The sequence below is a fragment of the Bombus affinis genome, unplaced genomic scaffold (assembly GCF_024516045.1).
Source record: "Bombus affinis isolate iyBomAffi1 unplaced genomic scaffold, iyBomAffi1.2 ctg00000059.1, whole genome shotgun sequence".
NCBI lineage: Eukaryota > Metazoa > Arthropoda > Insecta > Hymenoptera > Apidae > Bombus > Bombus affinis.
Genome location: NW_026108820.1, coordinates 1,575,458 through 1,590,264, shown reverse-complemented (window position 1 = coordinate 1,590,264; position 14,807 = coordinate 1,575,458). Strand labels below are relative to the sequence as shown.

The window sequence follows — 14,807 nt, the reverse complement described above, 5'->3', positions numbered from 1 at the left end:
AGAATCCGAAGTGTATCAAACATTTAATCGGCGTAGATATTTATCGACGCAACAGTTGCAATTTCACAGATACAAATATCTTGCGAGTTCTCTCATCGTCGTAATTTGTATCTCCTTTTTATACATCGTCTGTCTGAATATTCTTTCTAATATTCTAATTGGACTGTAGATTTTGATGCAAATTCATATTTTTGAGAATATGATTGAAAAAAAAAAAGAGAAGTAAAGAGTATTTTGTATATTTTATATTTTCTTTCGTATCACGTGCATTTTGTACAATTTTATTGAAATTGGATTACAAGAGCCAAGCAAATCGAACATCAAACGGACTACGCGTCGTGTGTTACTTTATAGGAAAATCACGACAATGTCTGTAACATTCGTAGTATTTTACGATCCTATCTACGATAGCAATTAAAAGTTCATCAAACAGATGATTACATCACGTACAAGCCATTTGAAAGTCAAATTGTTCCATTTTCCGAAAATTTATTCTTTCTAACTTTTTAAGGGTATTGTACATCGTGGCTTATTAACATACTAAATAATAATTGACTGTTCGAATAGTTTGATGATTTTTGGAAAGTACGTGTCCCTGGTAAATATAACTTCTATGCACACTTCCAAATCCGTTTGAAATTTCACCGATACGATCAAGTTAGGCGTGTCTCGCTACAGTGCTGCAATGATCATTTCGAAATGCTTCGTATATCATATACGCAAAAAGTTTCCAGCAACGTTGAAACAGCTTCGCGAGCCACGTGTAATTTATTTATAAAAGATTTTTGCAACTGTCGAGACATCTTGGTATCTGTTAATAATCATTGAGATATCATTGCAATCAAGTAATTGCACTGTATCATACGCGATAACGAAGTTACTCGATTATTCGAATGGTATGTACTGGGATTAGTTTCGATGGATGTTTGAATGATGACGGAATATTTGGCCAGCATAAGGACTGATCCCTTCCATATCGATCGCGTTTATCGATATTTGATAAAGAGGTCGTTTGCAAATTACATTTACCGTCTACTGTTGCTCACGAAATTATTCCAACTCTGATACGTGCTTCTTTATAAATATATCGCGTGTGTACGTGTATGTTACATATTATATTACATATCGCATATTACATATTATATTGTATTTTAAGTAACAAGATATTTAGTGCGAGTGTATATTTCGCAGAGATTCCAAAAGTGATTAAACAGTCAATTATCCATCACATCGATGCATCTCAATGTTCAATGGGACAGTATTTCGCGTCTATAACATGTTGAAGATAGCTCTTTATGGTGTATCTCGTGGAGGAAATTAATTTCACGAAATTAATTAAACAGTCAATTATCTGTTGTACCGATACGTCTTGATATTCAATGGAATAATTTTTGATATTTATTGTACGCTCAAAATACCTATCTATACTATGTACTATTTTTCCCCCCAAATATTCGCCACAACTATTTTCTGCCTTTTACATTTGCACTTTCAGGATGATTTCAAATTCTACCAATGTGATCTGGATAGTCGTGTTTCGTTACAAAACGAACAAAATCCCGAAGTCTCGTGTAACGGGCTATAGGAGGCGTTGGTGCGTTCTTTAAAACAGAATAACTTTTCAAAAATTGAGTCAAACAATTTGTTTCTTTCCTTTTTTCTTTTTTTTTTTTTTTTTTTACGAGTTAGAAGAATTGGAAAGATTAACAATAGGTGACGTGTAAAGAAATGTTGAAAGAAGTACAATTAGTCGGAATAGCGAAGAAGAAAGTAAAGGTAGCTTTTTACAACTTTTCTAGCTGGACCTGTAACGAAGATTTAAATAACACATTTCGAAGATTTCCTCTAACTCGTCGAGCAAAATTCAAATGGTTCGGTCCACAGTTGCAGACGAGTTATTTCGTTCGAATGAACGTACGAAACGAAAGATATTTTTACGGCGAGTGTCGGACTATTTTAGCTTTCGAGGCATTGTAAGTTGAATTTTAGTTGCGGTGTCGACAAATCATTGATTCAGTGACAGTGAATTTTCTTTTTTCTGTGTGTGATGCGAATGCGCAGAAACTTTGACGTCAAACGTTCCCGCTGAACGAACAGGACCTTCCGGCTGCCATGGATATTGATTTTCCTTGGGCTTCAAGGTTTCTGGAGCAGCTGTACCCATCCAGCGCAGACTCCGGCTATTCTCAATATGGCTGCCTATTGTACCCAAATCCGCTCGTTTTGCGTCGCAACGCGCTCGCCGCCATACACCAGCATGCGATCAATGCGCCAATGACATCAGCCGAATTTATTTTCGAATGTGACGCGCTAGACGTTATCAACATGGCCGATACATGTACCCTGTCACGTACTTCCTGATCGTCGTGTCTATCTCCATGGTCGTAAGCATCAATGGTAAGCCTCGCATTTCACTCGCTTTGTCGGGCTGCTTAAACCTTCGCCTCTTTAATTCGACGCGTTTCTCACACGTTTCGCCACGAATCAAATTACATTTTTCTGAAATTAAAAATTCGCCGATACGCGTTGTCCATCTTCGGTATTTGCGAGAGAAGAAAACGATTCTTGCGCCTTATTCGTCACGCCGATTTTCACGTCGATACGATCGGAATACCAAAGTTGATCGACTCGACAATGTATTGACCAGTTAGCCGTTGCGACTAATGCGACTAAAATGCGTTAGAAAGGACAGAACAACTACTTTGTTCACGCTGTATTATAGTTTTTTCATAATAATTATTTATATCTCTTCATTTGTTCGTTTTACCTGGTCCTGGCTTCCAAATGGTCGAAACGTCTTCAAATTTACGAATATATTTTAGTTTTCGCTGAAATTGCAGTTTAAACAGCAAAAACTGCTTTTTACGCGTGACGAGTATACTCGTCAAGAGTAGGTAACTGGTTAAGACGGAAGATAATTTGCCAGGATAGACAATGGCGGTATTTCGTCTTTGAGAATTTTTAATTTGAGGAATTTTTCTTTCAACAAAGAGCGTTTCTGTAATGGAAAATGGAAGTTTCTGTTTCTTCCCATTTTTCTCTTTCTTTCTCGAGGTTCCTTTCAGTTACATGGCCCTATTTGTTTTACGAGCAAGTTGCGTTTTAGGAGCGTGTTTCGTTGAGGGAGTTTTCACTAGATGTCTGAAGGAACGATGTTTCGTCTATTTATAGCGAAGATCTTCCTCTACATATAAACTGCATATAGAGGAAAGTGCACCTGTTGAAGCCTTCACTCGTAGGTGTTAGCCATTTGTGTTACGAATCGTGTAAACAACGATCATCGTACACGGTGCATTTAATTGACTTTTCTTCCGTGATAAGCTTCGCGATGAATTCTCATTTCGAGGCTACCTTTTTCATTTACCGTCTTGCCTATGTTTCCTATGTATAAAATAAATAATTCATACTGAATACATCTATTTCTATTTTCTCTTTTTCTTTAGATAAGAAGAATATTACAATCAACTTTCACAGAGAATTTTTAACATTAGACCGTCCCAAAAGTGTCTTTTATCTTATAAGGAAATAATAGACGCACAACATTTTTTGTTTTAAATTATTTTATTGAATTACGTTTAATCCATCTTATTCTATTGGAACCAGATGTGAAATAAAACAGTATAATTTTTAACTTCATGAAATATACATAGAATATTTCGTGGATATCGAATCTGCAGTCTTGCGTAGATCCAATTGTCGTGTAGATGCAAACGTAGTCGTATACCGTCTGTTTAGTCTTCGGAGATGATCGAATCTGTTAAGAAGCTGAAACTCTAGAGGATTGGTACGATTGATCAAACTTGCGTGGAAGCGTTTTTCCGAACTTGGAAATATCTTTCATAACTGTAGGTATTTTTAAGTACCCGTGTATGATTTCGTTGATTACCTGCCAATGGATAAGGAATACGTTTGCTGCTCTCGGAATACGTTTAATTGAAATAAATCGAAATAAATTTTTCGTAATTTCCGGATACGTTTACGATATTTTGCTTGCCAAGTCTTACCGTCGGACGTATCGCAAGAACAGCAGGAAAATTTGGCGAAATATCGTTAGAGACGCTATTCGACGGAAAAGCTAAACATCCGAAGAATTCCGTTCTAAATAAGAAACCTAAACCGATGTTTCACCTTATTAGACGATTTCCTCGATGATATCCCTTTCCGCAATCTTCCTAGCAATCTTGTCAACGAACGCGACGAAATTTCATCTTACGCATATCGCCGATGTGTCTGTAAATGTCAAGACTAATATCTATTTATTTGTACAAAAATGTACAAAAATCTGACGTTAATGAAAGCACGACACATTTGTTTGAAAAATGAAAGAAAGGAAGAAGTAGAAGGAAGTAATTTCTAAGAAATAAAAGAGAGAAAGATGCGAAGCATTAAAAAGTAGACAACGATTTGCCCAACGTCTTACGTCCGATTCCTACGTCGATTTTAATAATCTTTAGAAATCTAGGATAAATCACGATTTCTATTAATTAATACGTATTTGTCGGTTGATTGTGTCCGATGATCAGGCCAACTGTTAACTACGGAACATCGAACTCACGCAGCGTCGGAACGAGCAAACGATTTATGGTGTCATCAGTGTGATACAATGGAAGATGGAGAGAGATGCGCCAATCTGACCGGAAACTTCACCACTTTCGGGCACAAGTGCACTGGTGATAAAAGGACCTGTATGGTAATGACAAATGATAACAGCGATTCAAACGCTTGTTGATTATACACAGGTCACGCACGTGTTTCAGCAGATGTTTGATATTTTGCTTTGATCGCGTGCTTTTAAAGCAAACAGAATATAGCAAACAGCTAGCTAAAAGCGATATTAGTTATCGTCAACACGAGAGCGAGAGAAGGCTGTTCAAGATAGAGCCACAGTTTCATTTCGTTCATAACGCGATCTTAGTGTTTGGAAATGTTCAATATAGTCGATCAATTCAGTTTCATAATAATTACGTACTTTATTGAAATTGAATCCGCTTTATAGGAACATATGTACATGGTGTACACATTTGAGGGAATATGCAAATGCAATTTTTTATTTGTTCTTCTTATTTATTGGTAATCAACAATGATATTGAATATGATATAATTGTACAGTTTGCACATACACGGCAAAAATTTTACGAAATCCGTAATCGATATTAACCGACCGAATTAACCATGAACGAGCCGTATTCTCTGGAAATGATGCGAGATATTCTGGAAAATTGATATTCCCTTGACTAAAAATATGTTACGTTCACACTCACTCGTGTTCGTTACAAGTTCCAATGTGAAATGTCATACAGAGTGAAACAAGGAATTGTTGCAAATATTAATTTAATTTTAGTATCAAGAATCATTCTACGTACATGTAGAATTCTTTCTCATCTTTTCTTTTCAGTCTTCTTTTTTCTCTTTTCGCTCGATACTATCAAGTTCGTGGTTTAATGCCGCCCAAAATGAGCTCGTACTCGGACAAAATTAAAAGAAATACTATATTTTAGCGTACGAGTGTCTCTTGCGATCCGCTAGGACATGTCATATAACGAACATCGTGAAAGTTTAAAATCTGCAAATATTCCTTTCACGTTTGCTTCTTTCTCTTCAGGTAAAGCGATTTTCTTATACTACCAGCACCGAAGATTCAACGTCTAGTCCACAAACTTGGTCGGTGGAGAGAAAGTGTACTAACAAATGCGACTCCGGATGTATAGTGGTCGGTGAACGAACAAAACTCTCCGCTTGCACCACTTGCTGCGAGAAATCGTTTTGCAATATCGGTACCGGTGCTGCGAACGATCTGACGATAAGAGGGATCGATCTGTTTCTAGCTTTAGTATTACAAATTACATTAACAATTATCATGTATCCGTCCTGACATTGCAGACGAAGTAACACACGATCGTGAATCATTTTAGTCGCCGATGAGAATAATTGGTTCTATTAACGCGTTTATACGTACATTGTAACATACACTGTAATATTACACAACAACACGATACATAAGATTTATCGCATTACCAATGAAAATGCTGTTTTCATTTTATAAATGTGTACATGGAGTTTCATTCCTTATGTGTTTCATAATAATATTACGATGAATATTGATTAATAAGTCAATAAAATTACGACGATATCGATAATACGAAGCTCAGAAATAAGGAAATAATAATGATGTTCTCGTTCTAATGATGTCGATAAATCAAAGAACAATTGATAATGTAAAAAGGGGATGTTCTTAAGAATACGATGCTCATAATTATAATAATTACAAATACAATCAAATCTACGAGAATGAGATTTAAAACACTGCTAAGTTATTACTCGATCGTTCAACGAACCAATGTAATTTAAATTGTAAATTTTAGAAAAATTGTTATAGCAATACACTACCAATAAATTGTATAAAGTAACAAACTTTTCTAAAAAAAAAAAAAAAACTCATTAAAACTCTCGATATAATAATAAATACTTTTTATCGATTTCCATTTTTCCATTATCCTCTACTTAATTCCCAAGGATGTCAATGAGAAACATATTAGGTTGTTCCAAAAGTCTCTGTCTGTTTTATAAGAAAATAATAGATGCACAACATTTTTTCTTTTATATTATTTTATTGAATTTTGTATGATCCGTTTTCTACTAATAGAACAAAATGGATCATAATGTAAAACAAAAAATGATGTGCATCTGTCACTTCCTTATAAAACGAAAGAAACTTTTGAGAAAACCCAATAGAATGGGAATTTTCTCGTGGACACATAACATTAGAAAATTGTACACAACATTGTCGCCAAGGCCGCCACATCTCTATCTCCATCATCGGTCCATCGGATTTGAAGTATGCCGGTCGTGACAAGAGCAACGTTCAAGATGAAATCCTCGGCCCTTGTTAAATCGTCTCGGTCGGGGTCGAACAATGCGTTCGCCAGCACCCTCGTTTCTCGGTGATTGCACATAAAGCTGCCATTATTAGAACTTCAGTGGGCGGTAAGCGCTGGTGCTTTTTCCAGTCTCGCGTTCGCGCTTACTCTCACGCACAATTCGCCGCTGCACTCGCGTGCGTTTCCAGCCGCGTTCATCCGTCCATGTGGCTGCCAGTCGTAGCACGAAGCTCGTTCGTCGCGTTTACTCCACTTTTTTCATCGAAAAATTTTATCCGGAATATCACGTTCGACTCGACGACCGATTAATTATCGTATTTTACTTTTACCGATGGTGCATCATTTTCATGGAAAACGTTTAAATTTCCACGTGGTGCCACGTGGTGGAAAAAATGGCCACCGGTTGCTGCACGACGCTCCTTCGTCGCGTTTATTCCACCTCTTCGGCGAAACGTTCCATCCGGAACGTCGCGATCGACACGAGATCGAAATTAATTATATTCTACTTTCTCCGATGGTGGATCGTTCTTGCGCGAAAGAAAATTAAATTCATACGGCACGTGGTGAATAAATTGGCCACCAGTTGCTGCACGACGCTCCTTCGTCGCGTCTACTCCACTTTTTCGTCGAAACCTTCTGTCCGGGGGTATCGCGATCGACCCGAGATCCGATCGATCGTCTTATCCTTCCGTCCTTTTCGCGAAAGTCGTTCGAATTTCTGTGACGCGCGCGTGGAAAATACTGGCGCGAATCTTCGAGTTGGTGAGAATCTTTGGCTCGAATTTGATGATTCGTTCGCACGTGGGAATCGCACGGCGAGGCGTGCGATTGTCGCGATCGCTCTTATCGCTCGCTCCACTTACGTTCCGCTTCGTTCTACCGACTACTAGTTTGCTGCATTCCCGGTTACTTTACTGGTGGTGAATCGTTAATCGACGCGAGTTACCGCCCACGAGTTGGTTACGATACGCAAGTACAGTGGAAAAAGGAGTTTAGCGAAACAGTTTCGTAAAGCTAAACGATTGGACGAATCGAAAGGAATTGGAAGTCGTTCTAAGAATTCTGTTCGAAGACAGCTTTGAGAAGGCGAACGGCGATTGAAAAAAGAAGAAATTGAAAGACGTCGAAGGAAATCGACGAACGTTCGAATTCAACGAGGCAGTTTCGTACGCCTAGAGACGATGATCGAAGGAAATTGAGAAAGATTCGTCTGTATTTTAAGATTCTGTATCAATTTGGTATAAATAGGTCGAGCAAATATTCACGGTTAATCTTTTCGATAAAGCACTACCTACAAAACCACTGCATTCTATGATTTCATTTCATCTCTGGTGTACCGTAGAATCGTTCCTTTCTCCATTATACGATCGATTAAACAACACCCTGTGTATTAAAACCAACGATTCACCTTCGTATTACTTCCGCGCGAGCTACGTGATAAAGCGCGAGACATTGAAAATGTTAGAACGCGAGAGTATCGTCGCATCCGCGTCTATATGACACGGCGTTTCGAAAGCGTTACGAACCGGCGAAATGAAATGAGAATATCGGGTCTGCGAATTAGCTGCTTTCATCGCGATAACTACGTCTACGAGTGAACGAGCATGCCTGGCGAGTTTTGGGTAGCCAGAAAATCCTATTGAAATTTCGATCAAAGCGCGCGAGACATGACGCGATCGAAACTTCCCAGTTTTCTCCTCGCCACGTGGCTGCTCGGCACGATCGCTACTAAGTCGCGAATGAGCGACTTTCTGCAAAGCTTGCAGGAGTACGAGATCGTTTACCCTCGAGTGATCCCGAATGAGAGCGCGCGGAACAGAAGATCGACCCACGAAGACCGAGAAACTTGGCGCGAGTATCTCCACTAAGAGCCGGTGTTCCTCGAGATCAGCAACTGGACCTTAAGGACCATGGCCAACGATCGATTGATACTGTCGTCGAATTTCACCGTGAATTGGGTGCGTCAGGGTAAAACCAATTCCGAGCGACGTAACGCCAAGGCGAACTGCGATTTTCGACAAGGCAGCTTGGAAGGAGACGCGAGTTCCTTCGTCGTCGTGACGATATGCGAAGAAGAAGTGTACGCCTTGATGTTGATCGGGCAGAGATCGTTCTTCGTTCAGCCGCTGACGAATGGCCAGCATGTGATGTTTCAGCCGAAAAACGAAAAGTGGTGGTCGATCAGGAATAATTCGAGCTTCGTGTCTGTGAATCCGGAAAATCCTGCAGGTGAGAAGGATCGTTATCGCGATGGCTTTTCATCTTTCGTTAGACGGTTGGATGTAGGTGATTGGTTGATCGATTTATCGACTTCCTTGCCAATTATGTTATAAGCTTCTTACTTTGCGATCCGCCGTTAATTGCTTCTTCTATTCTAAAATTGACTCTGATCGTGATACTGTAAGAACTGATAGCGTCGATATTATAATACCATACATAGAGTATGAGAGTAATCGTAGTACAAACGAATATATATATATATATATATGTCGGGTCGGCGTTAAGATTTGAGTTAGGGTTGAGGGCGTGAAACGAATCCCTATTGGCGCTAGACGTGATCATTATGCAATAAAGGAGATATTTACTAGTGCAAATATGACTATGATGGAATTGGACAAGTAATCGGATAATTAGGTACTCGAGAAGCTAATGACAATGATCCTAGGCTCACTAACGAATCCGCGGTCAAGGGGACGACGGACTCCACTTTTCCTCAGCGTCTAAGTTGTACTCAATGTTAATGCACGAGGCAATCACTACGTATCTGAGAGTTACTTGAATCGTCTTTGAGATCGTACCGGAGAGTGGTTCTCCATCACGGTAACGCTGTCGAGGAAAACTATGATGGGTGTGCCCAAGGGCACGAAATCATCGAATTCGTGGAGAAAAGCCTTCATTCGGAAAGTGAGGGAAATTGGCGTTACTGTTAATTGGTCAATTTCCATGTTGGTGGTTAGGGAAGGGTGCTAGCCGCCCTTAAGAGAAAGTTCGAGAAGAGGAAGCGTCGTTGGTGAGAAAAATAGATTTCTCCTATTTTCTCGTAGTTGGAACGAGGACTGTTTGTCGGTTTGAAGGACTTTAGTTAAACAGATCTTAAGATTTATAGCAGTTCCTCGGGCTAGCTGAACATGTACTGTGGAGACGCGTCGACATCTGGTAATCATCTTACTCAAAGAATAGAGTCTGCGTGTGGCGAGCCACGGGACAGAAATCGTTGAAATGCTTACCGTCGTGCCCCGTCCTAAGTATTTCTTTTAAGGAGAGCTATAGGGTTACTTCATGCCTTTGTTAGATAAAACGTTCATCCCTTGACCGCGACTACGTTCGGCGACTGGTTGTCGCCTCGAGCCCGAGCTCACTATCATAAATCTCAAATAAGTACAGTCGAATCGAATGACAACAGTTTCTTAATTCGGCTATGGTGAAATCCAAATTACAATACTAGGGGTCTTCCCAAAGTTCCGAAGGGAAGGTTCCAGTATTCTTTCATCTCCGACATATATATATATATATATATATTCGGTTTAATAAATTTAATTTAATAAATTTAAACCGTCAAACAGGGAGGGCTTAATCTGCAGGCAAAAAGAAGAAAAAGAAATAATCATTTACAAAGCGAACGACCATTAGCTAATTCCAATTTAAAAATATAGCTATAGTCAAAGTCATTTTGAACAAATGTTTCCTGTACGCGTTACCGTTTGGCATGGACGAACGTCTCGGACGTTGATGTCCGTACATTTATATATATATATATATATGCAGTTCTGATAATCATTTTCAACTCGCACAGGGAAGAAACATCATTGAGGCTACCGCGAATTAAATTCGCGTATCAAGTAGCAGGATAGATACGATTCATACGAAGCTTTGCGTCGTTATTCGAGGTAGGAAAAGCTTTAGCAGTGATATCGAGAAAAGCGAAACTACGAAATCATCGCTGTCGTCGAGACAGAAATTGCTGCGAATATCGCGGAAAGCAGAGCGACGGTAAAGAGTATTACAGGAAAAAGTTGTTCGGAATATTAGCCTTGGCAAACATATTTCAAAGCCGTTGAATATGGCGAGATTGTCCGCTTTGTAAATATTTACCGAAAAACATGTCGTACGAAGCTGGGCAATAAACGCGTTTTTCCACAGTTACAAACAAGTATCGTACGTATGAAACAAGTAACGACGAATTTTCCATTCCACGGCACGCGACAATTGACCGTATTATCAGCGTTTCGTCAGAGTTTCAAGAACTGCGTTTTCTTTTCTGTATTTATGGTTTCGCAACTGTAAAACGGAAGGTTTATTCTGGAGATGCGAGTTCGCGTGAACAACTAGCGCAACGAGTAAAAACACGCGGTTTTTGCAACTCGATCGAATTGTTAGCAACTGTGTGTACGAGATCGTATTACTCCCATCGTTGATCGATGTCAGGCTTCTATCCGAGCACACGGACAACGTTCTCCAACGACCAATCAAACATACCAGATAATAATTTTTCATTGTATCATTATTGTAGCTATTAACGACACGGGCTTGTTGTCGCATGATAAAAAGCATGCAACTGCGCTGACACGATAATACAGCGAACTTTTGCACGCTGCGATGGAAAACGCGTCGTTACCTGTTTCGTACGAACGATACTCGTTTGTAATTCTGTAAAGAAACGTCCGTTGACGAACATTATATAAAGTTCTTCCTTCTTCTTCTTCTTCTTGTCTGTAAATCAACTCCTTACAATTTGACGGTTTAAACACACGGTTTTCGCACACCCCGTATATACAGGATGCAACGGAACAACGTCTGAAAGCGAGAACAACGCGAATCCTTGTGGAAAAATGAAGAAAAAGTATAGGATAAAACGTTCTCATTTTCGACTTGGAGAATCGAGTCTGAAAATTTATCAAGTATACTCGAACTGTATCTGAATATCGGTTCGAATAATAAATTTATTTAATTATATAATTAATTTATTACAAAGGAAATACAATCTGGATGTGAATGTTAAATGGAAACAAATTTTGCTAAGTTGAAAATCGATCGTATCGTAATTACCACGACTCGTTGTTTACAGATTAAAAATCTGTTTTACGAATACGAGGAGCTATATATCTACTATTATTAATCAATTTTTATGAAAAATTTCGTACGATGCGCGGATAAATTCTAATTTGATAAATTGTTGGAAACGTGGAAAATTGAATGCAATAAAATTACGTGGCACGGTTTACACGGTTGCAACTTTATGACCCACTTAGGTCAAGTAGCAATGAAATTTATTGCATATATCGGAAATTCAAGGCACGTAATTGGCAGTTTATAAACAAATTATTTGTTCTCTTAATTAAATTGCCCGCGTCGAAAGCTGTGAAACGTTTTTGTATCGAAATCGAAGAATCCAACATCGCGATCCTATGAATCGAAGAATGCGACGTAAATGTTCGAAGTATGGTTGAGAAACGATAGAAAATTCCAAGTGTTACGCTGTATTTCTCGTTCGATTTGAATCGAAATTTTAATGAGGAACAGCGCCGATTGATATTTAAAAGTGAAACGGTTAAGAGCAACGATACAGGTTTTGTTAAAAGCAATTGGTCTATTTACCTCGCTGTTTAAACGGGTTTGTTTGACGTTACTTTGATCAATTTCCATTGACACTTTTATAGATAGCATTCTTTTTTACGGATGGAAAGCCGTCTGATGGAAATTTGTCTGAAATGTCCGTCGTAAAATTGCATTTTCGCGGGCAACAGAAAACAATGGAATTTTGTACAAAAGCGCAATACTTTAATTAGCGCAAAATTCCATTTTCCCCGCTGGGAAATTGAATTTTCTATTAAAGCGTGATACGTTTAATCAGCGGTGGCGTAAATTCAACAAACTAACAACTGGAATATTGACTTGTCACAATTTTGTGACACCGTATATGTCGTTGATACGTTCCAGTCTGGTCGTATTTACAATTTCAGAAATTTTGCAACTATTTTTTCATTTTATCCGTAACGAGAATAGCGAAGATAAGACAGGCAAACGTGGTAAAACGTTGATAATTCGGTTACAGGGAAATCGAATAAATTCGAAGTTGAAGAAAGTAAGAGAAAGTCGAAACGAAGCAAACGCGATTCCTTAAGCCACGATGTTCAGGGATTTTATAATCTTTCCGGTGACGTCTTCGACGTGGAATACCCAGAAGCTGAGAAATTGATTCTGTACGATGAAAAAGACGATGTCTCCACAGAATACAACGATACAATAGTGGAAGAATTATCGATCGACGTAAATCCTGTTGAGAAATGCTCAGTTGGTATGACCGCTAGTTACTAAAAGGTTACTAGGGTTGTGTTGGTACGACTCCTAACGACGCTCTTTTGTCATAGGAGTCGACCACGCCTTAATTGCTAAGACGCATTGGGAGAGTTTAAACGTTTGCTGTGTGATTTGGTGTTTTGTATAAGAGAGAAAATAAAAGGTGTGATAACCAATCCGAGTGGATCCGAGATTGATTATCAACCCCAACCTATATAAAATAACAAATCCCGAGGAAATTGGATACTTCTCTGGTCCTAAATGGCAAAGGAACAGATTATCAAGTAAGTCAAATATTTTTCCAAATGCCATTCTTGTACAATCGTTGCTTTTCTACTTACCACGTACAATATAGCGGTTAATAAATTAACGAATCATCGAATATTACTGAAAGAAAGAAATTGTACTGATATTCCAATCTATCGTGTACAAAAGTAATAATAACAGCATGTAATATAAGAATAGCTTATCTTCAGCCTTAAAAGGAACTCGGTTTACAATTATTCTCCCTATTGCGTTCCACTCTCGCTTGATCTTCTACACGTTCATCTATATTTCGCTGTTTTTAATTTATTTTATTATTCCCTGTCTATTACACATATGTATATTGTCCATTGCACGAATCTTTATCTATCTTGCCTAATTTAATGTAAAAAAAATAGAAAAATAGACAAATTTGCTGGAGGAATACGTTTACCAAAATTTGTCAAGAATTTTAAAGAAATTTGCAGGATGAAATTCACGGTGATACCGAATTGATATTTTTGAAATTATACTTTTGAAATAATTATTTATATTATAATAATTATTCCACGAATACTTGCTCGTAGATATTAATTTATGCTTTTAATAATCATGCGTTTAAGCTATCAAGTCGAGTCGAGTAGACTTTCTAATTTCGTGGAAGATAAGTCGATTTCTAAGATAAGTCATTTCTAGAGAAAAGACCAACTGCTAAGGATTCGCCGCCACGATGGCTAGAGCTTGGAATAGCTGCTGATTACTCCGTGGTAAATTTTCATGGAATTCGAGTACAGCAATATATCTTGGCTCTTTTAAACATCGTAAGTAATACCAAACGAAATTCTGTTATTATACTTAGATATAGAATACCTTCTCCTACATATGTACGCGAGCAACCGGGAAACATAGGGCAGAGTTATGCGTATCTCTGTATTTTCAAGGTACGCTACTTGCTTTCAAACATCTCGATCGTATACTCGGATGGAAGCTCTGTATTTTCTGTTTACACTGTTCAAAGCTTACACGTATCTTTTAAAGAGTTCTGCAAATAATTTATCCGTAATGGAATTTTGTAATCGATTAATTTCAGCCATTCGGTAATTGGTTTTCCAATGCTGTTGAGATTAATAACGTACATTTCCTAAGATAAATATAACGAATAAAATTAATTTTTTAGGAAAATTATATAAGATACGATGTATTTACGAGAGTTTTGAATAATAATTTATTTGTAAGGCTGTAATACTGTTTTAACGCCTGTTACATTTTCGTACGTATTTTAATCCTAGGTCAGTGCAATTTACATGGACCCATCGCTCGAATCCAACATGATTCTAGTGATCGTACGAATGATTTTATACGCGGAAAAACGAGACGTTATGGTAAGCG

The 14,807-nt window shown here is 38.2% G+C and overlaps 2 protein-coding genes across 2 annotated transcripts in view; both read left to right on the top strand.

Annotated features, from left to right (window-relative positions):
* The window catches only part of LOC126926787 (uncharacterized), a 182,415-nt gene that overhangs the window by 30,731 nt on the left and 136,877 nt on the right, over positions 1-14,807 (top strand). The gene's annotated exons all lie outside the window — the stretch shown is intronic.
* Positions 2,375-6,411, top strand: LOC126926816 (uncharacterized). The gene is made up of 3 exons (XM_050743204.1): positions 2,375-2,397; positions 4,524-4,690; positions 5,603-6,411. The coding sequence occupies exons 1-3, from the start codon at positions 2,379-2,381 to the stop codon at positions 5,870-5,872; spliced, it is 456 nt and encodes a 151-aa protein (XP_050599161.1). The 5' UTR covers positions 2,375-2,378; the 3' UTR covers positions 5,873-6,411.

Bases quoted from the DNA above. Each gene is read 5' to 3' on its own strand.
- LOC126926816 (XM_050743204.1), top strand. The intron at 4,691-5,602 runs GTAATGACAAAT...CTTTCTCTTCAG, and splicing joins GTGATAAAAGGACCTGTATG to GTAAAGCGATTTTCTTATAC.